This window comes from Eptatretus burgeri, chromosome 5 (genome assembly GCF_056783735.1).
Source record: "Eptatretus burgeri isolate ZD-2024b chromosome 5, Ebu_testis_v1, whole genome shotgun sequence".
Lineage (NCBI taxonomy): Eukaryota > Metazoa > Chordata > Myxini > Myxiniformes > Myxinidae > Eptatretus > Eptatretus burgeri.
The window spans coordinates 19584488-19611613 of NC_140965.1; the positions used below are offsets into that span (position 1 = coordinate 19584488).

At 44.5% G+C, this 27126-nt stretch overlaps 1 protein-coding gene and 1 long non-coding RNA gene across 6 annotated transcripts; one reads left to right on the plus strand and one right to left on the minus strand.

Annotated features, from left to right (window-relative positions):
• Positions 1 to 365: 365 nt before the first annotated feature.
• Positions 366 to 27080, plus strand: LOC147025968 (proton-coupled folate transporter-like). 5 transcript variants are annotated; one of them, XM_085880903.1, is made up of 7 exons: positions 366 to 384; positions 11002 to 11819; positions 12527 to 12683; positions 13309 to 14322; positions 14522 to 14605; positions 16819 to 16975; positions 25387 to 27080. In XM_085880903.1, exons 2-7 carry the CDS (start codon positions 11220 to 11222, stop codon positions 25496 to 25498), a joined length of 2124 nt encoding a protein of 707 aa, XP_085737029.1. In that variant the 5' UTR covers positions 366 to 384; positions 11002 to 11219; the 3' UTR covers positions 25499 to 27080. The 5 variants fall into 5 exon arrangements, with proteins under 5 accessions (XP_085737029.1, XP_085737025.1, XP_085737026.1 ...); XM_085880899.1 differs by lacking the exon at positions 366 to 384 and adding an exon at positions 5932 to 6197; XM_085880900.1 differs by lacking the exon at positions 366 to 384 and adding an exon at positions 6093 to 6230.
• On the minus strand, positions 14521 to 25479 carry LOC147025969 (uncharacterized). Its single transcript, XR_015058069.1, has 3 exons — positions 25354 to 25479; positions 16798 to 17007; positions 14521 to 14655 (listed from the first exon to the last, which is right to left on the minus strand). It is a non-coding gene; the product is annotated as an uncharacterized LOC147025969 (long non-coding RNA).
• Positions 27081 to 27126: the final 46 nt, after the last annotated feature.

The window sequence follows — 27126 nt, forward strand, 5'->3', positions numbered from 1 at the left end:
TATAGAATCTGCAAACAATGGACAAAGCGACACGATTATGGGATTTGAACCTGAGATTTGAGCATCATGAGCTTCCTGCTTATATTGGAACACCAAATAGGCCATCCCACAAAAATAATCCAGCATTTTCTAATGCATATCAAAACGTTTTGCTTTGTGTAACTTTCTTGCAAGAAACTTCCCTCCTAACCCCATCTAACCCTCCCCATCCACCTCTCCTTTCCTCCCACAGCCCACAAAGCTATTGGAACCATTAATCATCCAAACATCGGGCCTGTTCACAGCTCGCCATCACCAGCTCCGACATCTCCCTCTCCATATCGATCTGCAGATGAGAGGCCGTGGGGGCAATGCTGGGCAGCTCGCACAGTTACGTTGTTACCTGTAAGCTTCCCTCTCGCTGATCTTCCCCCCCCCTTAAAACCGACACACGCGACGAATTGGAAAGGTTCTGATGGATTATGCCGTTTACCTCTTGTCTGTCAACTTTAATCATTGTCTCAGTGAAATGAGCCAGCTCAGGTATAAAGGAGTTGTGTTCTCTACATCCCTTTGTTAAATATCTTCACCGGTTTTGTGATATTTGCACCTATGAAAAATTCAAGGATATCCGATGTTTAGTTTGAGACTATATTGAAGGAGCAGTGCAGAGAGTGAAGATTTGCGTTTTGAGTGTATATTTATTACGTACGCACGTTGGTGGAGAGGGAGGGGGAGGGAGGGAGTTAAAATGGGTAATGGAGGAGGAGAGGACGTGGATCGGAAAGAAGGTTGCAGGAACAGTGTGGAAAGGAAAGGCAGAAGGGCATACATGGGGGGAGGGGGTGATACCATATATGTGGTGGTAAAAAGCAGATAGCCCCATCTCAGGAAGAGAGCTCATGGACTGTTTACATGAAAAGGCTTTCACTTAAACTTAATAGGATATCCTGGAATTATCCTATTAACCTTAAGTGGATACATTTTCATGTAACCATAACATGGCAACCATTTTGCATCGTTCCTCCTCTCAAGTCTCAAAATGTCACAAACAAACCTGTAGCACTTACAAAACCCATGTGAGCTAGTCGAGGCAACTGTTTTAAGTGCAAAATATAAGGTATATAGTTTGAGGATTCAACTACAGGGCACGTTAAAAGACTGACTCACGTATAGTGTTATAACAATTGTCCATTGTAGTTAGCCAGCCAACCAATGGAAAGATGATGAAATTTTAGCTGGATGGCATTTTAACGTTACAAGAAAACGAACCACCCAAATGTGATGGTAATATGTTCAGGATCATCAGCTGGGTGGGATGACACTTTCCCAGATCACCCTGAATCGTATAAATGACGTCATTCAAAATGGCCACCATGTGGGTCCAGTGTAACCATTTTTGAAGCATGGATTCACGAATTCTTCCAGAATTTTTTTGGAATCTCAGTGTCGATTGTTTATGTTTTCAGGGTCAGTGATTCAGAAAATGACAAAACCAATTACAATTTCACTCAGTTTTAATTGCAAATAATCCAAAAATAATAACGTACATACAACTTTTATATCACACGTTTGAAAACATGGGTAATAGATGTATTGTTACGAATTTCGCCCGCCCGGCGTGCGATCGGCCGCGTAACTCTAATAGCAGCCGCCTCGCCCACCGGGACGGGCAATTCAGTCGTGACCCTCTTGGAACTACCGCCAAGGAGCTAGCCACGTGTGGGGTTTAACCTCACCACAACCCAGTCCGCATTCTACGCGCGCGAAATAGGGTGAATTGCTGAATGTCGATATACCTAAGTACTCGCGCGGGTAGTGTACCGAGGAGTTGTACCACACCGCAGGTTGCCTCCGGACACGAACCGCTTAAGCGGCTCGTTCCGTGCTGCAGGGATAACTGAGCGGAGTTATCGCCGACCTCGACGGTTCAGATTATTTATTGGGCGTCCACACCCACTACCAATCCCTTACGTGATGCAAGATGGAACTTTCAAACAAAGGAAAGGATGCAACGAAACGGGAAACAGTTCAACAAGCAAGTAGTTTATTACACACGCAGACAAGGCACGTATTTACAGCCATACAGTGAAAGCAAGCACAAGAGTTACCACCGAATACAGCAATGTACAAGCACTTATTCAGGTTTACTTAAAAGACTGGCGCCACACACACATTTACACAAAAAGCAAATAAAAGCCACCCTCATAGGCAAGGGGGCAGACAGGTCCGTGGACCAAATGTATGTGGGACCTGGGTGAGCGGCCAGGTCCACGAGACCGAAGGGGTCTAACCCAAGCCCTCGTGGCACGATGGCGGGTGAGCCGCAATGTCAGTGTAACGTGCCTGACTCCATGCCCCTGGTGTGGTCGGTGAGCTCCTTTAGGCGTGCGTTGCACAGGCACGTGTTGGTCGGTCGACACGACGGTTGGGGTGGGGAACGGACGGGGTTACCAGCGCTATCTCAGCGTGGATGGGGGAAATTGTTGATGCTCGGGGTGGAGAGAGGGGAACGGCGGATGCTCCTTCCCGCTAGCGGGCCTTGGGACCACACTGACTCCGGCGAACTCTCGCCCCTGAGACCTCTTCCACGTCCCCGCTTCACTCCGCGACTCGTCCCTCAACCCAGCAACGACAACCTCAACGACGAGCTTCGTCTTCACTCGACCAGCCCCCGCAACGACAACCTCAACAACGACCTCCGTCTTCACTCGACCAGCCCAGCCAGCACAGCGCGACGTCTTTATAGACCGGGGGAGGAGAGTGTATGCTAATTCGCGGATCAAAACGCGCTTGGAGGCGGCGCCACGCCACCCGACGTTTAGCCATTGGTCAGGCAAAAAGGGGCGTGAACCTCTCCTGATCCAAATTTCCTCCTAAAAGGAGTCCACATGCATCACGCTTGGGGGTGGGGCCACACCGCCCGACGCTCGCCCATTGGACGGAGAAAAAGGGGGCGTGAGCCTCCCCTGATCCGATTTCCTCTCCCGTAAAGGCATCCATTTGTACTCGCGGCTCGACGCGTTCGGCAACAGTCACCGAACAGGCCCTGGACAGCACGACGGTTGGTGTTGGCAGGTGGTGTGGTTGATGGTTGTGGAAGGAGAAAGGCAAAGGTGGTGGGGGGTTTGCTGTGGTGGTTTGGTTGTTGGCGGGCGTCGTTTGAGAATAGCGGTGAAGCGATGTTTGCGGGGTGGAGTTGTGGAGGTAAAGAGGCAAAGGTGGTGGTGTTTGAGTTGTTGGCGGGCTTATTGGTCCAAAATAACGATAGAGAAAGAAAAATGGCAAACAAAGTGTCGCAGCCCAGATGAATCGCACATATTCCCTCTAAACAACGGGTGTGGACTAACGACACTGGAACTTATCGATATATCTAACCTGAGTACCTTTCTGGTGTATTGCAAATTTCCACAGCCGTAACAGTATATTAATGTTCCTGACTGCCACTTTGCTCTTATCTATGTCTGAGACAACTGCAGCATCAGAGTTCAACTATTTCTCACTGGATTGCAGCATCCTTCTGCATCACAACCACAGGCAGGGATACACATTTGTTATGATTTTGTGCATTTGCAGGTGGCAGTTCTGCACTTCTTCTTGCAGCAGGTAGCGTCATCCAAACGACTATAGTGGGGCAACTTAGCTTAATATAGCATAACAATTGTGCATTTTGTGAGGAAAGCACCAAATTTGGCACACTAGTAGCCTATCATATTATGAACAGATTTGGATATTGGGCAATCTCAAATTCAGCCGCTGATGGCTGTGGCAGCCATTTTCCACTGCCATCAAAAAATTTTGAGATGGCCCAATATCCAAATCTGTTCATAATATGATAGGCTACTAGTGTGCCAAATTTGGTGCTTTCCTCACAAAATGCACAATTGCTATGCTAAGTTGCCCCACTACTACCAGTCTGTTTCCGGATTCTTTCCACCCCCCTGCCGATGATGGCAATCCAACATTCTGCCGATTGTTACACTCATTATTTCTCAGCCACACCTTTGCCTGGTAATTAGCTCTTGCGTAGTGCAACTGAAGAGCATCCTTTTGTTGGTGGAAGATTTCCCATTTTTTTCCCCCTTCTGAAACATCCAAAGTCTGGCTTGATTAACACCTGCATTGCAGTCAACAGCCGAGTACATGCGGGAGACGAACTCTACGAAACACCTGAGACTGCATTCATGCCTTTATTTCATTTCCGCACATGAGATAACCTTTAGACTATCTTAAACTACTAAGCCGAATTAAAAACCTAAGCTTCAGAACTGAAATTAGCAGCAGATCCCACTGCTAAAAAAAAAGTGTTCATTTGTTCAATTCAGACATAGTTTGACATTTCAGACGTCTCTGGGAGGTGTTTAATATGACGGATTGGTTATCCGATCGCTAATCGCTTGCCAAGCCTGCCATTCCTTATCAACCTTTTCACTGGAGTGCTTGCTTGAGTGTTTAAACCACTTGGCTGCACTGCAAGCTGCACCGTCTTTCTGGACGACCACCTGCCTGAATTGTGCCCCACAGTGTCATTCCATATGAACGGTTGGATAGAAGGAAGGAATAGATGGATGGATAGATGGAAGGGATGGATGGAGGGAAGGGATGGATGGATGGTGGGAAGGGATGGATTGTTCCTTGAGGCCTACCCATCCTTCCCCTCTGGGTGTACGATCATTTTAATTTGTATTCTCTCCCCATTACCTTCAATTCCTATTTTCCCCACTTTCCCAACGTCCCCCATCCCTCCCAACTAAACACTCTGTTTCTTGTCTTAAATCCAAAAAAAACCCAAAAACACTACCTTACTCCTTGCATACTCACGAGTCCCGATCTTTCTTCTTCTTTCTCTTCTGTTTCCTCTTATTCTTATTCTTCTGCCAGCACACCATCTTTATTCTCCTGAGCTGACCCTCTCTCACCATTACCTTCACCATTTCTTCCTACAACCTTCCATTCCCGAATCTTACCTGTTCTTCAAAAAATACATCAAAAATCAATAATTTTCCTTGTATCCTTTCGATCTCTCCACCTCCTGGAACCACGTGTCCCTCTACTCTTCCCGGTACTTTTCATCGACCCAGCAGCTTCACACTGCATTTACAGTTCTACCAAAATCACGAATCACTGCTCACCTTCACTCTTTCATTCCTCTGTTTTTCCCGGCTTTGGAATAAAATCCCTCACTCGATTCGATCCCATTCTTCCCTCCAGGCCTTCAAAATAGCTGTTCACCACCACCTATCATTCCCCATCCAAATCCTCGATCTTTTCTACCCCCGTTAATCCACCTCCTTCAAATTCCCTGCTTTCCTTCCTGAAAGTCCCTGTAATGTCCATCTTGCGTACCCTCTGTTCCCCACTCCCGCCCCTCTTGTCTCATGCCCCCTTGCTGTGCGTTGTGTGTTCGCTCCTACAGGAGCTTTCCTCCCAGTTCCTCGCATTCAACCAAAACATGCCACGATGTGACTAATGGTCACCACAACACCCGAATTCTTCCCTCACTACTTCCCCATATTCCATTTCTCCTCTCCCTCCCGATTCCCCCTCCACTACATTTACTTCCCACCATTTATTTCCCCATTCCCTTTACTTTTTCCGTTGTATAAAAAAAATAAAATAATAATAATAATTTAAAAAATGTATTCCATACTCGCGAGGTTTTAAAACACGTCAGAAATTAACTCCGTGATATATGTGGATTATTTCCTTCGGGATTCTTACCTCGGAAACAAGTGACGCGAAATATAGCGAACAACGCTTCGAAATGTTACACACCGCCTCAAGTCATAGCGCCAACATTTGATCGCAAAAAGAGCAACAATAAAGGAAAGGTAAATGTAATCAAACTTCACACTGCTCGTAACCTGGGTCGTGTAAACGTAACGTACGCATATCCAAGATTACCAGGACACGTAAGTCCGTGTACACAGTGCGGAGTACGGAAACGTCTCACTTCGACATCCTGTTCATGAGACGTTTTCCTAGTTAACAATTACCACGTCGGTTTAAGCGTTACTAGTGTCATATCCAGGAATTTATGGGGGTGAATAAAATAATTGAGCATATTTCCACATACCTGAACTCTGATAAAGAGGATAACCTTTGGTCCCCGTGATGGTGGCTCGGTTACCTCAGGTCGCCGGTCCACGAGCTCGTGTTGTCGTTCGTTTGGCGCCAAATCAGTGACTCGAGTACATGAGCGGCCTGAACAGGAGTCCGTGAGTTTCACACACGTTGCGGGTCACGTTCCAGTGAGTTCGGCACGTTTCCCGCTTCTTGAGGGGATAGAACGAGTTGGTTTTGTTAATGGGATCGATCGGTGAGCGAGTTGTGAACACGTACAGTGCATGGCACATCGTCATTCTGCTCGACCTGCACTCATCATCATGGTTGTACTGTTACACGGGATAAAACGTCGTGTCCTGTGGTTCTGGTCACTTCTGCAGTTAATACTTTGTGATGCGAATGTGTGAGCGTTCTGCAGTACAAAATGGGATTGAGTTCAATAACCTGCTGTGGTAAACTTCCAATCCTCGAAACCGCTCTGTTACGAGAATCTTCTTTACAATCAGGTCGAGTTCAATAAACTGCTGTGGTAAACTTCCAATCCTCGAAACCGCTCTGTTACTAGAATCTTCTTCTTCTTCACAATCAGGTCGAGTTCAATAACCTGCTGTGGTAAACTTCCAATCCTCGAAACCGCTCTGTCACTAGAATCTTCTTCTTCTATACAGTCGGATCGAGTTCAATAACCTGCTGTGGTAAACTTCCAATCCTCGAAACCGCTCTGTCACTAGAATCTTCTTTACAATCGGGTCGAGTTCAATGACCTGCTGTGGCAAACTTCCAATCCTCGAGACCACTCTGTCACTAGAATCTTCTTATTCTTCTTCTTTACAATCGGGTCGAGTTCAATGACCTGCTGAGGAAACTTCCAATCCTCAAGACCGCTCTGTCACTAGAATCTTCTTCTTTACAATCGGGTCGAGTTCAATAACCTGCTGTGGCAAACTTCCAATCCTCGAGACCGCTCTGTCACGAGAATCTTCTTCTTTACAATCGGGTCGAGTTCAATAACTTGCTATGGTAAACTTCCAATCCTTGAAACCGCTCTGTCACTAGAATCTTCTTCTTCTATACAGTCGGATCGAGTTCAATAACCTGCTGTGGTAAACTTCCAATCCTCGAGACCGCTGTCACTAGAATCTTCCTCTTCTTCACAATCGGGTCGAGTTCAATAACCTGCTGTGGAAACTTCCAATCCTCAAGACCGCTCTGTCACTAGAATCTTCTTTACAATCGGGTCGAGTTCAATAACCTGCTGTGGAAAACTTCCAATCCTCGAGACCGCTCTGTCACGAGAATCTTCTTCTTTACAATCGGGTCGACTTCAATAACCTGCTGTGGTAAACTTCCAATCCTAGAGACCGCTCTGTCACTAGAATCTTCTTCTTCTTCACAATCGGGTCGAGTTCAATAACCTGCTGTGGAAACTTCCAATCCTCAAGACCGCTCTGTCACTAGAATCTTCTTTACAATCGGGTCGAGTTCAATAAACTGCTGTGGTAAACTTCCAATCCTCGAGACCGCTCTGTCACTAGAATCTTCTTCTTCTTCACAATCAGGTCGAGTTCAATAACCTGCTGTGGTAAACTTCCAATCCTCGAAACCGCTCTGTCACTAGAATCTTCTTTGCAATCGGGTCGAGTTCAATAACCTGCTGTGGCAAACTTCCAATCCTCGAGACCACTCTGTCACTAGAATCTTCTTTACAATCGGGTCGAGTTCAATAACCTGCTGTGGCAAACTTCCAATCCTCGAGACCACTCTGTCACTAGAATCTTATTCTTCTTCTTCACAATCGGGTCGAGTTCAATGACCTGCTGAGGAAACTTCCAATCCTCAAGACCGCTCTGTCACTAGAATCTTCTTCTTCTTCACAATCGGGTCGAGTTCAATAACCTGCTGTGGTAAACTTCCAATCTTCGAAACCGCTCTGTCACGAGAATCTTCTTCTTTACAATCGGGTCGAGTTCAATAAACTGCTGTGGTAAACTTCCAATCCTCGAAACCGCTCTGTCACTAGAATCTTCTTCTTCTATACAGTCGGATCGAGTTCAATAACCTGCTGTGGTAAACTTCCAATCCTCGAGACCGCTCTGTCACTAGAATCTTCCTCTTCTTCACAATCGGGTCGAGTTCAATAACCTGCTGTGGAAACTTCCAATCCTCAAGACCGCTCTGTCACTAAGAATCTTCTTCTTTACAATCTGGTCAAGTTCAATAACCTGCTGTGGAAACTTCCAATCCTCGAGACCGCTCTGTCACTAGAATCTTCTTCTTCTTCTTCTTCTTCACAATCGGGTCGAGTTCAATCACCTGCTGTGGAAACTTCCAATCCTCGAGAACGCTCTGTCACTAGAATCTTCTTCTTCTTATTCTTCTTCTTCTTCTTCTTCACAATCTGGTCGAGTTCAATGACTTGCTGTGGAAACTTCCAATCCTCGAGACCGCTCTGTCACTAGAATCTTCTTCTTCTTCTTCTTCTTCTTCACAATCGGGTCGAGTTCAATGACCTGCTGTGGAAACTTCCAATCCTCGAGACCGCTCTGTCACTAGAATCTTCTTCTTTACAATCTGGTCAAGTTCAATAACCTGCTGTGGTAAACTTCCAATCCTCGAGACCGCTCTGTCACTCAGAATCTTCTTCACCTCGGGGCGACTTCTTCCCTTTAAATGGCCTGAGTGAATGCCCTCGAGTTGCTGTGTGTATTTGGTTGCAGAGAAGAGGTGGTTAGGTCTATTTTTACCATTCTGTGCATGATCCGATGAACCATTATCATGTCCCCTGTTCTTCTTCGGTGGAATAGCGAGTGCACGTTGAGGATTTTTAGCCTTTGTGCCTGATGGTTTTGATCACTGACATTGTGGACCAGCTTCGTCACCCTCCTCTGGACGTTTTGTACTCTCTCTCAGCATCCTCATTTGAAACGGAGGTGGCACAGGGTGTTGTCATATTCTCGCTGAGGCCTCAACAGATGAAACCTCCCTGTTAACTTGGTTGAACGTCCTTTTTGATGACACCAAGTAACATGCAAGTCTTACTAACTGGTGGACACATGTTGATATAATTTCAGTTCACTATCAGTTCTTGATACCCAGGTCCTCCTTGCTGGTTTTGGCCTCCACCTCCAACTCCATTCATTTGGTATACAGTTTGTGCATTTCCCTGGCCAATGCCAAGAACCTTGCATGTTTTGGTTGTTGAAAGGTAGTTGCCATCTTTCAGACTCGACAGCTCCATGTATTTCATCGAGGAGGTCATTAATGAAGATCTTGAATAGCACTCGACCTAACGCACGACCTTGTGGTATCCCATCAGAAACTGGTGACCACGATGATGCAGCCTCATTCATGATCACTTTTTGTTTCCTGTGAGATAGAAAGGCTCTTATCTATGTCAGGGCCTTCACTTACTCCGTCAGCTGCCAGCTTACCTTGCAGTCGTTCATGGGGGATGCTGACAAATTCCTTTCTGAAATCTAGGCAGTGCGCATTTAATGGTTTTCCTCTCATCCATTAACTTGGTCCATTAAGCCTGGTGTTGGCTTAGTGGTTAGGGTGGCGGCTTGGGATCCAAGGGTCCTGAGTTCAAGCCCCGTTGGCTGCTGAATTAACACCAGGGGGTTGACTCAGCCTGTCATCCTTCCGAGGTCGGCGAAATGAGTGCCAGTGTACTGGTCCCGGTGTATGCCCCAGTTAGAATAGGTGTACCATATCCCTGTGTGTCGTAAGAGGCGACCAGGGTTGGCGTCAGGAAGAGCATCCGGCCATAAAACATTGCCTCAAGAAAAAGCCAAACCCCTGCACAGCAGGGAAAAATGGCTGTAAAAACGGTCATTATATTTTTTTTCATTAACTTGGTCCATTCTTGCAGTACCCAAAGCCACTGTATCACATGATCTTCCTAGGATGATCTGCCATGTTGACAGTGAACAAGCATGCCATACTCAAGCATGTGTTGTTGTTTTTTTGTATACCTTGTCGAGGCTCGTGTGAGAGCTAACACACAACACCCAGCAAGGGGGACATGAGACAAGAGGGGTGGGAGTGGGAAGGACAAAACAGTGGGGAACAGAGACATTCGGAGATCTGTGGAAGGAAGAGGGATGGGGGTGGGGAACACAGGGTATACAAGATGGAAATTACAGGGACTTTCAGGGAGGAAAGCAGGGAATTTGAAGGAGGTGGGTTATCGGGGGTAGAAAATAACGAGGATTTGGATGGGGGACGATAAGAGGTGGTTGTGAGCAGCTGTTTTGAAGGCCTGGAGGGAAGAATGGTATTGAACAGAGTGTGGGAGTTTATTCCAAAGGCGGTAAAAAAGAGGAATGAAAAAGTGAAGGCGAGCAGTGATTCCGATTTTGGTTGTTTTACTAGAAGGGGGTTGTTGGCGGACCTTGAACGCCCTGCGGAAATATGGTGGGGACAAATCACAGACACAGCAGGGGGTGGGGGAGGCGAGACCGGAGAGGAGACGGTAGAAGACAAAGTGCTTTATCAATGCATCACCTATTAAGCTCTCCATGGTCTTTCCAATGACTGACATGAGGTAGACTTGACAGGAATTTGCAGCACTCTTCTGGCTTCCTTATTTATATACAGTACTATAAATAGGCATCCACAATCGGCCTTGACCATGTTGTGGAACGTCAGCCAAGGCCCTCATTTTATTGCCAGTGCGAGTGATTTCACGTGAGTTTCATGAGTGTGAGAGCTATGATTGTGCCGGGGCAGGTGATTCACCTTGTGTATCGTAAGTGTGAGAGCTTTGATTGTGTCAGGGCGAGTGATTGAGCTTGCCTTGCGCCAGGCGCGTTGGTAGTGTTTGGATTGAGCCACGCAAATGTAAGTGATCCGAATGCACTGAGCGAGTCTGAATGCTTGGGTTGTGCCATGCCAGAGGAGTTTTACTGCTTGAATTGCACCAAGTTTGTTTGTTTGATTGTTTGTGCTTTTCAGGAAAACGTTCAAAAGTCAAATCATTCACTGAGACTTTTGGTGAGACCTACTGCCTGCCAAGCAGAGAAGTGAATGTCTGAAGAACCAAGAATGAAGGAAGATGAACATGAATGAGAAGTTGATTAAGAAACTCTGCAGAAAAAGAAGTTTGGGAAGCTCCAGAAGTTGAGGTTGAAATTAAGGAAAGAACTTTTTGTTTTTTTCAACTACTTTTGAAAATGGATGAGCACAACCTCTCTCCTGCCCAAGATCCTCAACTGCTACCATTCTCTCATTCCCCTGCATCTCATCACCAGTCAAACTGCTCTCCCTCTCAGTTTCCCACAATCTCTGCTTGTGACTCCCCATCGCACTCACCGTCTTCTCCTCGGAGATCTCCATCATTATCTCTGTCTTCGTCCGCATCTCATTCCCATGCATGTGCCCTACCGTGTATGCGTCAAGCACCACGCTCTTCTTCTCCGATCAGACCATTCTCCGATCCGATGTCCTGTTGCCATCGTTCACGTTCTCCAAATCTTCTCCCACCCTCATCACCCTCTCTACCAAGATCTGCTCGTGATTCTCCTGGAAAGGACTCCAAGCAACCACACTTTCCCTGTTCGCCCAGAACTCCTTTTTACCGTTCTTGCTCATTGTTGCACTCACCCTGTATATGGTTGGGATCGGCCCCTGTTATTGCCTTGGCTATGTTTGGTCTGGCTGTGCTCGGTCCTCTTACCACCCAATACATGTTCCGTGTCTTGGCCGGTGATAATATGAGCAATGAAACGGAGCACAACACTTGTGGAAACGAGACGACAGATTCACAGCTGAAGGTAGTACAGATGATTATTTAATTCCCATAAAATTATCATTAATTATTTTTATATCATCATGAACTTGATAGTTACATGAGCTTCTTCTGAGGACAATGGCCAAGCTGTTTTAAATGTTTGTTAGTTATCGGGTTCTTGCTTTCAATACAGATGTCAGACTTTTGCCAAGTGGTAGATTTCCACTTTTTGCCTCCATAGAGAAATGAGTTAAGGATGGTTGGAGAGAAGAAGGAAAGAATGGAAGAGATTTGGAGGAGATGAGGACAAATGGTGAAGGGGGTGCATGTGTTGTTGTCCTTTTAAGAAATCCTGATGCCGAAAATGTTTTCCCAAGGTTTAATGTGACCTCACATTGGGCTTACACAGCCCTTGTACACCAGTGAGTGTTTCAATGAGTTATGGTTTGAGTTTGGCAAAACACTTCCTCAAAATCATATTCTTGGAAAATTGCATTGTGGGATTTTTCATGTACACATAATTGCAAACTCAGATATTTGGCTTAATGTCTCATTCTAAATGGCAGCGTAGTTTGAGGCAGCACTCTCTGCTGCCACTGCACCACAAGGTAGTTTTGGGTTTCACCCGCAATGAAGCCCCAGAAACAGACAGATGACGTTTCCATTTGCTCGGTTTCCATAATCGACTTTCTTTGTGATTTGCACTGCAGGTACCTATAATTTCATTGTCGTCCATGTGACCTATCTTAGGTCGCAGAGGCCGAGGCAGCCAGATGGAACATGTGGGCTGGACTTGCTGGAGGAATCCTGAGCCTCATTTCGACTCCACTGGTAGGCGCTGCAAGTGATAAATGGGGTCGCCAACCAGTCATGGGGCTTACCCTGCTGGGCCTCATTGCACAGGCATGTATTTTTTATTATTATTATAACGTTGTGCTTGTAATTGCATTATTTGTGGAGTTGTCAGTGATGACTCTTTGTAGTTTTTCTGTTGTGGACAATGTGATTATCTACGCATTTTACTTTGTGCAATGACATGATCGTCCATGGATGCATCATGAAGGATGTTCCCATTGACAACATCTGAATTTGCCCGACTTATATTGCAGAGTTGCTCAGAGTTCACTCCAAAATAACATTCCAGTAATGATTGTTAATTCAATCCAACAAAACAAGCTTGACTTTCAATTCCAAGAAGCTAAATAATGGATATTCTTTCCCAGGATGCAAAATATTTTGGTTGCACGAGTCAGTGCAGTTTTGTGTCACATTATTCGAAGACCATTCATGCAAAATTTACAAAGCCTTGAACACATGAGTGACAAACAGAAATCATTTTTGTGAAGCAGTCTTTAAGCTGCATTTACAAAGAAAATGGAATTGGTTAACAGACTATTCTAATTTATTTTAGGTCCCCCCTGAACATGCATAAGCCATGTGTGAGAACTCACCTTTATTCTTTTTATCATCTACCCACCCACCTGCCTCTCTCCCTTCACTCATTTTACTTCTCCCCTTACCCTTCTAGGCAGCTATGACTGTGGCCATGATCATTTGCAACTTGCCATTGCCATTGGTTGTGGTTGCACGTGCATCATCAGGGCTTTTGGGTGACTTCTCAGGCCTGCTGGCTGCCGGCTTTGCTTATGAGGCCGACAACTGTAGTCCAGCTAGAAGAGCCCCGCATATAGCAATTCTCGAAGCTTCTCTTGGCATGGCAGGCATGGTGGCAGGTTTGAGCACTGGACCTTGGATGAAGGCATATGGTTTAGTCGGGCCTGCTTGGGTATGTTTAGCCGCCCAACTCGCAGCACTAGCCTACGTTTGCTTTGGCTTGGTTGAGCCGAAACCTCACACTCTGCAACGAATAAGTATGGAGGAGACCGACGCGGTGGAAAATGACCAATCTTTCAGCAAACATATCGGCAGTGATGATTTACAGGACATGGGTGGTTGGGGGATAGGAAGGGAGGAAAAACCTATAAATGAGATGGCAGAGAATGCAGCTGTTATTAAAATTGCATCGGATCAAACTGTGGTGTCCCACCCGATAGGCCAAGACTTAAAAGGGCAACGGTTCCTCTTGTCCTCTCTTGTGGGGCTGTTTTCATCCTCGAATGCTCCAATCCCACTTGCATTTCTACTGGTTGCCTTTGGTGTCGTCGTCATTGTCCACTTTGGTGCAAAAGATATTTTTGTGGTATTCGAAGTAGCACCACCTCTTTGCTGGTCTCCACTACTTGTAGGCCTTGGATCAGCAGCTGAACATGCAACCTACCTAACCAGCCTGTTTATTCTTTGGATGTGGACATGGAGCAGAAAAGCTGGAGTAGAAGCAAGAGAAGTGGAGAAAACACAATTATTCAAAAGAAATGAATGTGCTGATGGAACTGCGGAAGCTGTTCAAACAAGGGAAACCAAGCTAAATGTTTTGATGAAATGTTGGTGCCCTTCCTGGTCTGTAATGGCTACCTTTGGACTGGTGTCAAGTGCTGCTGGCTTGGTTACCATTGGACAGGCACGATCAACGCCTATCCTATTTTTAGGTACATGAGGACAATCATACAATGTTTGATTTTGGGAAATGGAGTGGGTGGAGATGTTAGATGGTTTGTATCACCAGATTTGGTGGAATCACAGTGATTTAATAATTGCTATTAAATGTTGGGTCCTCTAATCGAGGTTCCTTGTGTTCTGATGTTGAGCTTTGGATATTAAATTAAGTTTGGCATGTGTGTATTGTAGGATATGCTTTAAGATTTCCTGCCATGATGACGACTCCATTACTTCGTACAGAGATGTCTTACCTCGCTGGACCGCACAGGCACGGTGAGGAGAAACTTGAGCAGAAGACTTGCTGCTTAAGCCACCAATTAGAACTGGAACAGAAATTAAAATTTGATTTTCCACAAGCTAACATGGGTGCTCCAAATTCATCCTGGGCTTTTTATTTATACTTGTAACTGAGCTTGTATGTTTACTTTTCCAGGTACCTTAAACACACACACACACACACACGCACACAATTGTACAATATTGGCTATTCCTGAAATATAATATAATTTAAAGGATTGCTGTAAATAATATTAACCTCAAAACATAGCTCCCTTACCCACAGTAAGAACCTTAACCTGTAAGCAAATGAATGGTTTTCCGACCGTCTGGATCATCAGCTGGCACCGTTCTTCCTCAAGGTTTTGATCCTTTCAGCCCAGAACCTCTCCAAACGGCGGATCCACATCAGTAGGTTACCTACATCAGTAGGTTACCCACATCAGTAGATCCACAACCTCAGATGCATCCAGGCAGTCAGTGAACCCATCAATGCAACATCACTACACAGACTCGACTCGGAGGATTTAATGTATGATCACATCTTTACAACTCTCATCACACATTCTATTTTATGATGATACATTAAATCATGCACATCCTACCTGAAATATAACACGTCCACCAACAAACATGACCATCCAACTGACCTCTGGATCAAACTGTTGTTCAAATATTCAAACGGTTTATAAACTTTTTTTTTTAACCTGCTTTCTTGTCTCCCAGCAACCACTAAAATGGGTTTAAATGGTTTCCATGTATATATTTTTAAATAATGTACTTATATAAATATCCTGTTTATAATGTTTTACTATTGGTATTGTATTTCACTAATTCTATTTTGTGTCATTTTATGATCTTAAAGAAAACTTGTTTTAAGCTGTTAACTGTAGCCCCCTGTGTTGGTAAACGTCTGACTAGATGTTTTAATCTATTGACAAGTTCAGTGCTGTGTGTGGTTACTCTCAGTCATAATTATTTCACCTGCAACCGTACCATAGAGTAACTTCTGAGAAATATTTCTGTCGAAGATAGGCATTCGTACAATGTAGAATGGAAAAGCGTCTCGTTTATCATTAATAATTTGGTGTGAAATTTATTATTATTGAGATCGATTTGTAATTCCAAAAAAGAAACTGAAGTGTTTAGTTTTCCTTTTTTAATTTGAGTTATTTTGGATACATCATCATGAAGCTGATCAAATACAAATCCATCATCAATGAATCGTAAGATGTTTCCACACCTTTGTGCAGTTGTTAGTTTATTCCTGCACATGTTCTAAACCCAATTGGACTCGTACATGTGCAGAAATAAATTTGCAAATAAAGGGGCCGGATCTGAACCCATGGGTATCCCCACTGTCTGCTGGAGTATCTTGTTGCCAAATGTAAAACTGTTGTTTAGGAGAAATTGAATCCTTTCTTTCGTTTATCTTTTGAAAAACTACATAAATATTGATAACCACACACATTTGTCTTAACAAGACTCAGTGGCGTAACGGTGAGAGTTTGACGTTGATTGTGCTAGTCCAATGATCGACGGTTATAGCCCTGGCCGAGTCAAACTAAAGACCTAATAAATGGGACACCCTGCTTCCTTGCTTGACACTCAGTATTTAAAAAGGATAGAGCACAGCCAAACTGCCATAAGTTAGTAATACTAGTGCAAGCTTTGATGGGCCAAATTAACTCCTGCGTCGATGTTCCTTGCAAGGAAACTCACGCTATTATAAATTATTGTTATTTTAAAAGTTGACGCTTATGCTTGTCTTCAGTGTATAATTATTTAGGATTTGTATGTGGCCTATGCTGGACATTATTCTTGATAGCCTCACTCACTCATTGCACCCAAGGTGCTCTTTAATAGGAATTTTCTTGCCAGGCCATCACAACCATACTGTGTAGCCAATCAAATGTAAATCCCAGCAGGCTTTCTGTTTTGCATTTTTTGACCAGAAATCTTTTAATTATTTGCTGTTGCACACTCTGTTAACTTATTTGCCACCATGTTGATGTTCAGCATGTTCACTGAAGCAGGAAACACCTGATTATTGGTTACTAACTTTATTAAGACACATTCCCTCAAAACGATCGATGCACGTTCTACCATTCATAAACAAAGGTCCAGGTTAAAGTTGAACTACCCTTGTGGATTTTAAGTGAGGCTTACATGCAACCTATCTTACCAACCTGGTTATTGTTTCCTTACAGGAGCCCTGTTTGCTGTTGTTGGTTGTGTTGAGAGCATGAGTGGTCTCATTGCCTCAGCAGCATTTGGCTCTATCTATTCGGCCACTGTGACGACGGCCCGAGGCCTGCCTTTCATGCTCGGTGCTGCCATGCTCTTCCTGCCAGGAGCACTCATCATGTAGGCCCCACTGAGAAAACCTTCCACCTGCACTGAAACACACACACACACACACACACACACACACACACACACACACACACACACACACACACACACACACACACACACACACACACACACACACACACACACACACACACACGACACACACACACGACACACGCCAATAATTGTCAGTTTTACTTTTCCCTTTCATGAAGGTAGATACTAATCAAAAATGCTGAGTGCTTAACCTCCATATACATGTCAGGTTTCCTTCACTGTTTCTTTAGTGTGAGCATTTACACTTGAAATCAAAGGGATTGGAGTAATCACGAGACATTCGGTCTAGTATGTCATCAAAATGGTCACAGTTGATCAGATGGACTTCTCCAAGATCTTTTTGTATCTACATGGCTTCATGGTGTTGGAAAAAAAATGTCCACAACCAATGACATCGAACAGGAAGCTCGCGTTGCTGGTCATGTAATGCAGAAACAATCATTCTCCCTAAGGACCTTTGATTTGGTTGATAATACCATGGTATTTCTCTTTCTATGATGGTCTTTCTCTTCTCATTGGTACATCTGCCTTGCTTCACTTGATGTTGGTTCTCTGATCTTGATCAAGGGCATGTTTTTTTTCCCTTGGATTACAAGCATGAAGACCCTTTGTTGAACAATCGTACATGAGGAGGCCACTTGGCCCATCATGCTTGCATTCAAGCCTAGCAAGGTCGAGGCTGTTTATTCCCGATACGTGAAAGACCCTGCACCCCATGCCTAGAGAAATCAGACTTTTTGGAATGCTGACCTCTTTTTTTCCCCATCCAATCATGTAAATTTGTTGAAACATTCTCCATCGGTAGGGCTACTATGTTGAAAGTTTTGTCTCAATCGCTCAAGCCATTGCGGAGAAAAATTTAAAAACGAATAAAGGTGAAAAGGGAAGGGTGGGAAAAAAACCAAAACGAGGGCCTTGGCCGATGTTACACAATATGATCATGGATGGTTGTGGACGCCGATTACTAGTTCACTCTACCTGTGTCTCACCTCGCTGGACTTCACCATTTAGTGTAAGGGGGTGGGGGGATTTGGAGAAGATGAGTGGGGATGAGAACAATGGGGCAAGCACAGACATCACCAGGATGTAAGATATATATATTGGCAGAATACCCACCCTACAAACGATCTTGTTACAAGCATGCAACACGCTCTTCTCACCACATCCCTTATTTGGGTGGTGTATAGACAACAAACTTCTGCCTCAATTACTCTCAAAAATGTAAAAAGAACCTACGTTCAGTATATGAAGCAAAAACATGCGTACTGCTTGTGAGGTAGTTCCCTCCCCCCTCCCCAAAAGGAAGAGAATGGCAACATGGGTGAAAAAAACAAAAATTTCTTCAAAACTTGATGTAAGCGAATGAAACTGGCATGTGCACAACTTCAGAGTGCTCTCATTAATCCCTGAGAGTTTCAGCTTCCAAAGTCAAATCCTCTTGGAGGTATAGATGAAACGTACAATATACAGACATACAACATACTTTCCCTCCATTATTTTGTCGCAGGCCTGGCGGTTACGTTAGTCCCCTAACCCAAATTGTGGTGGATGGCGGTTTACACCAGCCAGCCCAGATAACCAAGCGGTTTTCCTTAAGAGGCGGATACATTGATCCTCAGAGACAACAACGCGTGCAGAAGGGGTAATCGGCACTGGCGGAGCAACGGAGGCACGGGGGGGGGGGGTTATATTCAAACCCCACGACAAATACACAAACACAGCAACTTGAAATAAATGTGGATTTAATGAAAATAGGCAAATATTTATAAGGGACAATAATGCAAAATGTAATAATAAACGTGAGATAAATTAAACCTAAGGTCGAGGCACCTCTACACACAGACTTAAATTCAGACAAGGGGGAAATGCAATGAAAGAAAATCCTCCCTTTATTCTGGCACTTATCTTGGTCCAGAGATTGTCTTTATGGAACTTGGAATCGAGGCGCTTCATCCTGCACAAAATCGCACCAAGCCACTCTATCGCAGCGGGAAAAACGTTTGTCCAGCAATTCTTGAGCGGTATTCAACACCAGAGCTCAGAGACCACCGTGTGGCTTCTTCGTCAATCGTGCTTGCCGATCATGGCACTGCAGAATGGCGCCGTCCTCTTCGGTGACATACACAAAGCTTCAAGGTCCATCTCTCATGATCAGCCAAGAACCAATGGCCAGCGTCTTGCTCCACCACGAGAGCCAATTCGCATCAGCACGAACACGAGAATCGCACCATCTTCTTCATGCATCAAAGGAAAGCCAGCCGTAATGCCTCGATCTTTCAAGCCATCTCCCAGCTCTCTTGTCTCTCGACTGCGTGCGTCCCTTATTTACACACTGAACGGAACCAACCAAACCAACAACCTCCTCACTTCTTCCATTTCCATGTGTGGCTTGCTCACCCGAAACCCGGGAAGGCGGGGCTTCTGCCTGTTCGGCACGTTTCGCTTGCTTGTTGTTATGGTTGTTATAAAAACCCAAGTCCTTCATGGCTGGCTTGTAAATGGAAAAAACGTAGGAATAGGTCACAGGTGGCAATCACATACTGGGGGAAATTATCCTTAATCCCTGTCTAATTAACACTGCACCACCCCCAGTGTAGTGACAAGTAACACTTAAGCCCACAGTTTCCCTACCTAATTACATTGAGATGTCTCCTACACGTCCAAACACCAAACCACTCTATTCAATCCTAACGTTCCCATGAAGTTCCTCCATCTACCCCCACAACCATAACATGCGTACTGCTTAATTTTTTTGAAACAACCCAGGTTCTGTACATGAAGCAAAAACAAGCGTAATGCTTGTGAGGTAGCTCCCTCACCTCCCCCCCCCCCCACCTCAAAAGGAAGAGGATAGCAAAATGGGCGAAAAAAAATTTTCTTCAAAACTTGATGGAAGCAAACGAAACTTGCATGTGCTGACATACAACATACTTTCCCTCCATTATATATATATATATATAAGGCCCCATGAGGAGTGATGTAAGCGACATTTTTAATATGATGATGATAGGCTCGGATGATAGGGTAAGGGTTAAAATAGTGCAATATGGCATTAACTCCAAAATTGCGGATGTGTCCCTTACATCACTCCTCCTCGCGGCACCTCATATGTATGTATGTATATATATATATATATATATATATATATATATTGCTGCGGGTCGGGTGAGAAGACCACTATGTGGGGGAAGCTATCTCGGCTCCCACCAGATTCCCGGGAATTGTAGGCCGTCGCACACGGATAACTCCGTGATGTGGTGGGTCGCTTAACCGACCCTGGGCGCCAATATCTCAACCGCGTGACCTTGGGTCATCCCGTCTATGGGTTAATCGGGTTACCTAATTAATCACGTGGTTTAATTACCGGGGAACACGCCCTCGGTACTCCTTTGCCGAACCAGGTCACTCTACCGGACCGGATCACTTTACCGGATTGGATGCAGCTGAGCGACACTGCCAAGGACGTTCCAGCTAAAAGGAACGGATCGTTGGGAATAAAGTCCCGACTAAACTAGGATTCAGACCATGCTGGATCAATGGAAGAAAAGACAAAAACGAGCAGGGAACATTCTGAATAATAATTTATTAACAATGGGCGAGGAATGGCATGTGGCACGATCAGGATTTATTGGGGTGTGTTGTGCAGAGATAGGGAGAGAGGTGTGGTGCAGCAAATAAACAAGCAACTTACAAAAGCGGACACAGAGCAGACTTGACGCAAAAATAATAACAATAACGATCTTCTACAGTCTTACTTAAGCAGACAGGTGCCAGGACACACACACACACACGCACACACACACACACACACACACACACACACACACACACACACACACACACACACACACACACACACACACACACACACACACACACACACACACACACGCACACACACACACACACACGCAAAACCCGATGAAAAGGGAGTATTGCAACAAAAAGGGAGAGGAGTTGAAGCTACGATCTCGGTACCTTTGTTCTTGATTACACGGACGCGCCACCAATATGTTTCGGGGGGGTGTTCCGTGGTGCGGTACCCGACACCTGGCGTGTCATCTTTGGCTTCAACAGCATGTGTGGAGACCGTGTTAGTGAAGGAGGGGCTTGAGTGGAGTAGGGGCAGAGTCCAGGCAGCAGGAGGCGGGTCGTGGTGACATCGAGCAGAGACAAGGGCGAGGCCAGAGCGAGAGAGGCAGAATCCAGGCATCAGGAGGTGGGTCGTGCCGAGAGACTAGGGCGAGGCGAGAGAGGCGGAGTCCAGGCAGCAGGAGGCGGGTTGTGTAGAGAGAAGAGGGTGAGGTGAGAGAAGCGGAGTCGAGGCAGCAGGAGGCGGGTCGTGCAGAGAGACGAGGGCGAGGCCAGAGCGAGCGAAAGAGAAAGGCGGAGGGACCGATTCGACCTTTATAGGACTTGCAGCGGGGTGGGAGGGGCCACTCCGAAGCGAAACGTCATCACCTGAATCTGGCGCTCCGATTGGCCCCGACCCCTCACGTGGCTCGCTAACTTTGGCCGGAAACCGCCTCACTTCATTTCCGGCAAGGTCATCTCAGACAGCGGCAATATTCCGCTCCGACCCCACAACATGACACAAATCGCCCACACCAAAATTGGCACCAGAATCGTCCCACAAAAATCCCCGTGCCGTGCCCTGGCGACCGGCCGAGCATCCCACATGCCCGCTCGGGTGTCCGACCAGCGCCGATCAACGTGCCCGCTCCTCGCACGCCAATGCGGCCCGCACTGCACAACACTCCCTGGCTCGATCGCAGCTTCGCTGGCCATAGAGACGAGAAGACGTTCACCATCCGTGGGGAATCTGCTGCTGCCAGCGAGGGCCGAAGGTACATCGTTATGGATAAATCCATGCATGTTGCGCGAGCGGCGTACGTGTCTGCCTTCGAGCAAATTCTATACAGTGCGCGAGGTTCAGCCATTATGCACGTGGCCAGCGCTTGCGTTCGCACGACTCTGCTGGCGTGTGCACAGGGCGAACACCGATATGTGTCAAATATTTGGTTGAAAAAGAACGCACAGCTTCTTACTTCGCACACTCATATCCTGCCCAACGTGGCGTGGAGTCGCCTTTATCGGCCTCCGCTCGCGTTTCGTGCAGCGTGGGCGTCGTGCTGGCTGTGTTTCTTGTGTTGTGAAAAACACCATTCGTGCAGCCTCTTTAGAGGTATTCATTCGTATGCCTTTTTAATGCAACCGGCAATCTTTCCCGGATCATCGGAAGCTCGAGTCGATAATCCCGCACTGCTAATTGCACTGTATGACTCGCTGCACACGTTGGGTTTAGGGCTCGCTTGAGAACGAGGGCTCTGCGCCGTTAATGTCCACGCGTTATCGTTTCCTCACAGCGGAGCCGCACGCGCTGGCCTCCATGAAAGCCCACGTGACTCAGATTTACCTCAGGAATAATCAGACGAAAAGAATAGGGATGAAATGAAGAAAAAAATGATGTAAGCAAACCTAGCAATGAGATCATCGCAACGCACTCCCTTGTTGTCCCGCTAGATAAAAGGAAAGGGACTATCTACACGTAGAATAATGGAATAACTGTCTTGGGACCACTATCTGTTGGATGCATGCAGTTCCAAGAACCGCAACAATATATATATATATATATATATATATATATATATATATATATACGACTCTGACTAAGAGACAAAGATTATTTGGTCATCATCAATTAAACATCAAACGAAACCACCGATCTGGATTTCGGGCTTAAAAGCCCAAAAATCTTTGTCTTTGACACTCACCGGGCCGAAGCCTCTGTGTTGGAGGCGACGCTTTGGTGTGGACTGTGTCCATTGGGGATCAGCGGAGTGCTTGGCACACTCGTGTTTCGATATATAACACTGGTAGTAGGTGTCCCAATCACCCTTTACCATGTGGAACGTCGGCCAAGGTCCTCCCTTTTTTTTTTCTTCCACTCTCACTTTTTCACCTTTATTAACTTTTAGATTCATTTTCTCCGCAACCTTTTGAGTGATTGACACGAAACTTTCATCATTGGTGCACCTTTCCACGGAGAATTTTGTAAAATATGATGTTTGGAAGGAAAATGCAGCCGGCATTCCAAAAAAAAAAAAATCTGTTTTCTGTTAACATTGGTTACAGGGTTTTTCACATATCGGGCATAAACGATCTCATTTTGCTCGGCATTGGCCAAATTATATATTCAATACTTCAAAATTATAAAAGAGTAGGGGGGAGGGCATGCCTGGTGTTGGCTTAATGGTTAGGGTGGTGGGCTTGGGATCCTGGGATCCTGAGTTCAAATCCTGCTTGGCTGTTGAATTAATACCAGGTGGGGTTGATTCTGCCTGTCCTCCTTAGGTTGGCAAAATGAGTTAGAGCTTGCTGGTATCCTATATCAGAGTGGTGACCTCTCCAGGATTGTGCCCAATAGCCCAGGAAACTACTTAAGCAGCACCAACACTCTGCACAGGGTATGGTCTCAATGGATGGATGGGAGGGTGAAGACTTATGGGGTGAGGAATAAACAATGACCAACAGTGTGTTCACCTTTTGATGAGACCAATTCGAACAATAATCCATTCATTTGGTTGGTTGGTATCCAATCACCCATCCCTAGTTCTAGTTAACGATCTAACTCAAATGTAAACCTATCGACTTTATGCTGACACTACCTTCCAAGGAAGACCATTCCATGCAATAACAACATACTCTCTGATTAGAGAGGCAATTTCATGGCCTCGTCACGAATGCAACCCATCATACTCTTACTCTTGCCAAAGACATGCAATGACTAAAGGCCATAGGATTTGTTCAGTACAAACTTTATGTTATTGTTTCATCCAACATTGCATGATTGTTGGATGATGCAATTACTTGTGTGGATTACAGCATAAAACATGACAATTTATTTCACTTAACTTTTTATAAAGTAATGGAGTGATACAACAAACAATAAGTCCTCTCACAATCAATATGTGTAAAAGGAGACAAGTTTCTCCATGTGAAACACATTACTACAGTCTTTGCTGTCATACAATAATACAAGTGTTACCTTTGGAAAGTTAATAATCCATTCAATTGGTTGGAAAGATATTAATCCATTTGTTTGGTTGGAAAACTAATAATGCAGTTGATTGGTTGGAAAGATAATAATCCAGTCAATTGGTTGGAAAGATAATAATCCATTTACTTGGTTGGAAAACTCATAATCCATTTCCTTGGCTGAAAAGCTAATAATGCATTCATTTGGTTGGAAATCTTAAAATCCATTTACTTGGTTGGAAAGATAATCCATTCAATTTGTTAGAAAGCTAACAATTCATTTACTTTGTTGGAAAGCTAATAATCCATTCAATTGGTTGGAAAGCTAATAATACATTTACTTGGTTGGAAGTCTAATAATCCATTCAATTGGTTGGAAAGATAATAATCCATTCCATTGGTTGGAAAGTTAATAACCCATTTACTTGGTTGGAAAGTTAATAAACCAGTCAATTGGTTGGAATGATAATCCATTTACTTGGTTGGAAAGCTAAAAATTCATTCAATTGGTTGGAAAGCTAATAATCCATTTACTTGGCTGGAAAGGTAATAATCCCTTCAATTGGTTGGAAAGCTAACAATCAATTTACTTGGTTGGAAAGTTAATAATCCATCCAATTAGTTAGAAAGCTAATAATCTATTCAATTGGTTGGAAAGTTAATAATGCACTCAATTGGTTGGAAAGTTAATAATGCATTCAATTGGTTGGAAAGATATTAATCCATTCGATTGGTTGGAAAACGAATAATCCATTAACTTGGTTGGAAGGCTAATAATGCAGTTGATTGGTTGGAAAGATAATAATCCAGTCAATTGGTTGGAAAGCTAATAATTCATTTACTTAGTTGCAAAGTTAATTATGCGTTTACTTGGAACAAAAATTTGTTCCTTTACTCACATTTACCTGCCTGTTTTAAAAGCCTGCATTTTCAGAATTGAGGAAGAAGAAGTGGGACCTCAAGCTTTGTTTTAGCGGTTCCAACAACATTCATTATTGTACCATAGTACACATCTTTTACAAGGACATGGGAGGAACACACAAAAGGAAATATTTTGATACTTCTCGAAGTAATAGAAAAATATATAAATACATGAGAGGAGCACACAAACAACAATTATGTGTTATAAAAGATCATTTTTTCATGTGTTTCAATTCATGAAACATCCTCATTCACACTCACAGGCACATAAGCAATATGTTTGTGAAGTACAACTTGCTGAGATTTGATTAAACTAGTTCGTGAAGCGACGGGAGACATGCCTGCTACAAACATAAAGCGGAGCAGATTCTTACCTTCATCCTGGTTTTATGTTTTCCCATTCCCAGGGGGGCTGCTCAACTCATTCCTCAGAAACGCGAAGAACTGATGCCAGTAACACAGGAAGAACCTGCCCTTTCACAACACCATTCAGAAGTCCCTGACAACAAAAGTAGTTAAGGGTATCGAGTGTGATCTCTTTCCCATGAATAAGGCAACCGTCATGTCTGGTTATCCACTGATGAAATCAGTCCACTTTGGTTAAGCTGAGGACCTGAGAAATATGAGACTTTTGCAAGGCTACAGTCGGTCTATGTTGGCGGACAATTCGAACCATGGTCTTTATAAACTGTAAGCTGACAAGATGTGCTTCTTCTTCTTCTTCTGATTCTTATTTTGTATAGAGCACATAGCTGTGGGTTGATGTCATTTTCTGGGGGTGCAGCTGTGCCGTGGATGCAGTGCCTCTGTAGGTTGGAGCAGTAATTTGAAATTTGTTCAGAGTGCTGGCAATAGCTCGTCTACTCTACACAAAGGACACCATGGGACCTTTAACGTCCACCAACTAATGCCAGCAGACAGGATGCCCGGTGCAACATCCATCACACACACTGAAGGATCGCCATGCCTGCCAAACACCAGGATGACAATTTACAGCTGGGACAATATTCAAACCCAGGCTAGACGGGTCAGAGGGGAGTGTGCGTACCTGTAGGCCATCCTGCCAGGCCAAAGACGTGCTAACCACTGTGGGAAGCAAAGTGAAGCTGACGTTTCAGGCTTTTCCCCTTCATCAGAGAGAAAGGGATTGCCATTACTGAACCGCAGTTTTGTTTTGCTACCCATGGTGGTTAGCACGAATTTGTCAACTTGAAGTTGATCAAACGTATCGTCGGTATTATATATGGAGGACGTGGCTGGCCAACGTACCATTCAATGGCTACATTGTTTTTTCAGTTTTAATCGTCAGGACAAGTTGAGTGAAATACACTGAACCTGGTACACAGTATCGATTCCAGTCCAAGATTACCTACATCTCCCATGTAATGGATACATGTTGAATTGTTTTAAACTTTTATGATTATTTTAAATGCTTTATTTGAAATACAAATAGTAACGGGCATGAAATGCCACATGTGTTTCCGTGTGAGTTATAAATCCAATGATCTTACTCCGTTTAGGTGAAAAAGAAAAGGTTTTGTTGTTCATGAATCACCTTGGAAGGGTTCCTTTTTAGCTCGCCTGTTCGAAGAACAGAGAGCTATAGCGATACCCCGGCGTGAGCGTCAGCGTCAGCGTCAGCATGAAAATGTTAAAGTTTTTGGTGCAAGTTATTTCCTTTCTAATGTTTTTATCTACCACACTATTTTTTTACTGATTACAATATACAAATACATATAGTGCTTTAAAATTATTTGGATCAGACTTCACTGCAATGCTTTATAAAAAATATTATTAGACTAGTCTTTTAAAAACGATAAATGTATAAACAGGCGAGCATTGAATGGCTTTGACACCAACTCTCTGGTTACCTTTATGTTCCAGTTGTTATATCGAGATAACCGTTAGTTTGTTTGTAAAGACACGACCCTAAAACCCGTACACACGATCATTTCGTTTCCTACTCCGTGCGCTCCATTTGCTCGCTCCCACACCCTCCACTCCTCTCCCCCAACTTCATACATTCCCCAATGAAGAGGAGTTCTAAATGAAATGAGGAGGTGTTGATTTTGTTTCAATAAACCTTGTCTCGTGCACGTAATGTCAATGTAAAAGTTTTTATTTTCGATTATCCCTGTGTTTACTAA

Coding starts and splice junctions, on each gene's coding strand:
- LOC147025968 (XM_085880903.1), top strand. CDS start 11,220: ATGGATGAGCACAACCTCTCTCCTGCCCAAGATCCTCAACTGCTACCA. Junction 12,684..13,308: donor GGGCCTCATTGCACAGGCAT/GTATTTTTTATT, acceptor CCTTCTAGGCAG/CTATGACTGTGGCCATGATC. Junction 14,606..16,818: donor CGCTGGACCGCACAGGCACG/GTGAGGAGAAAC, acceptor GTTTCCTTACAG/GAGCCCTGTTTGCTGTTGTT.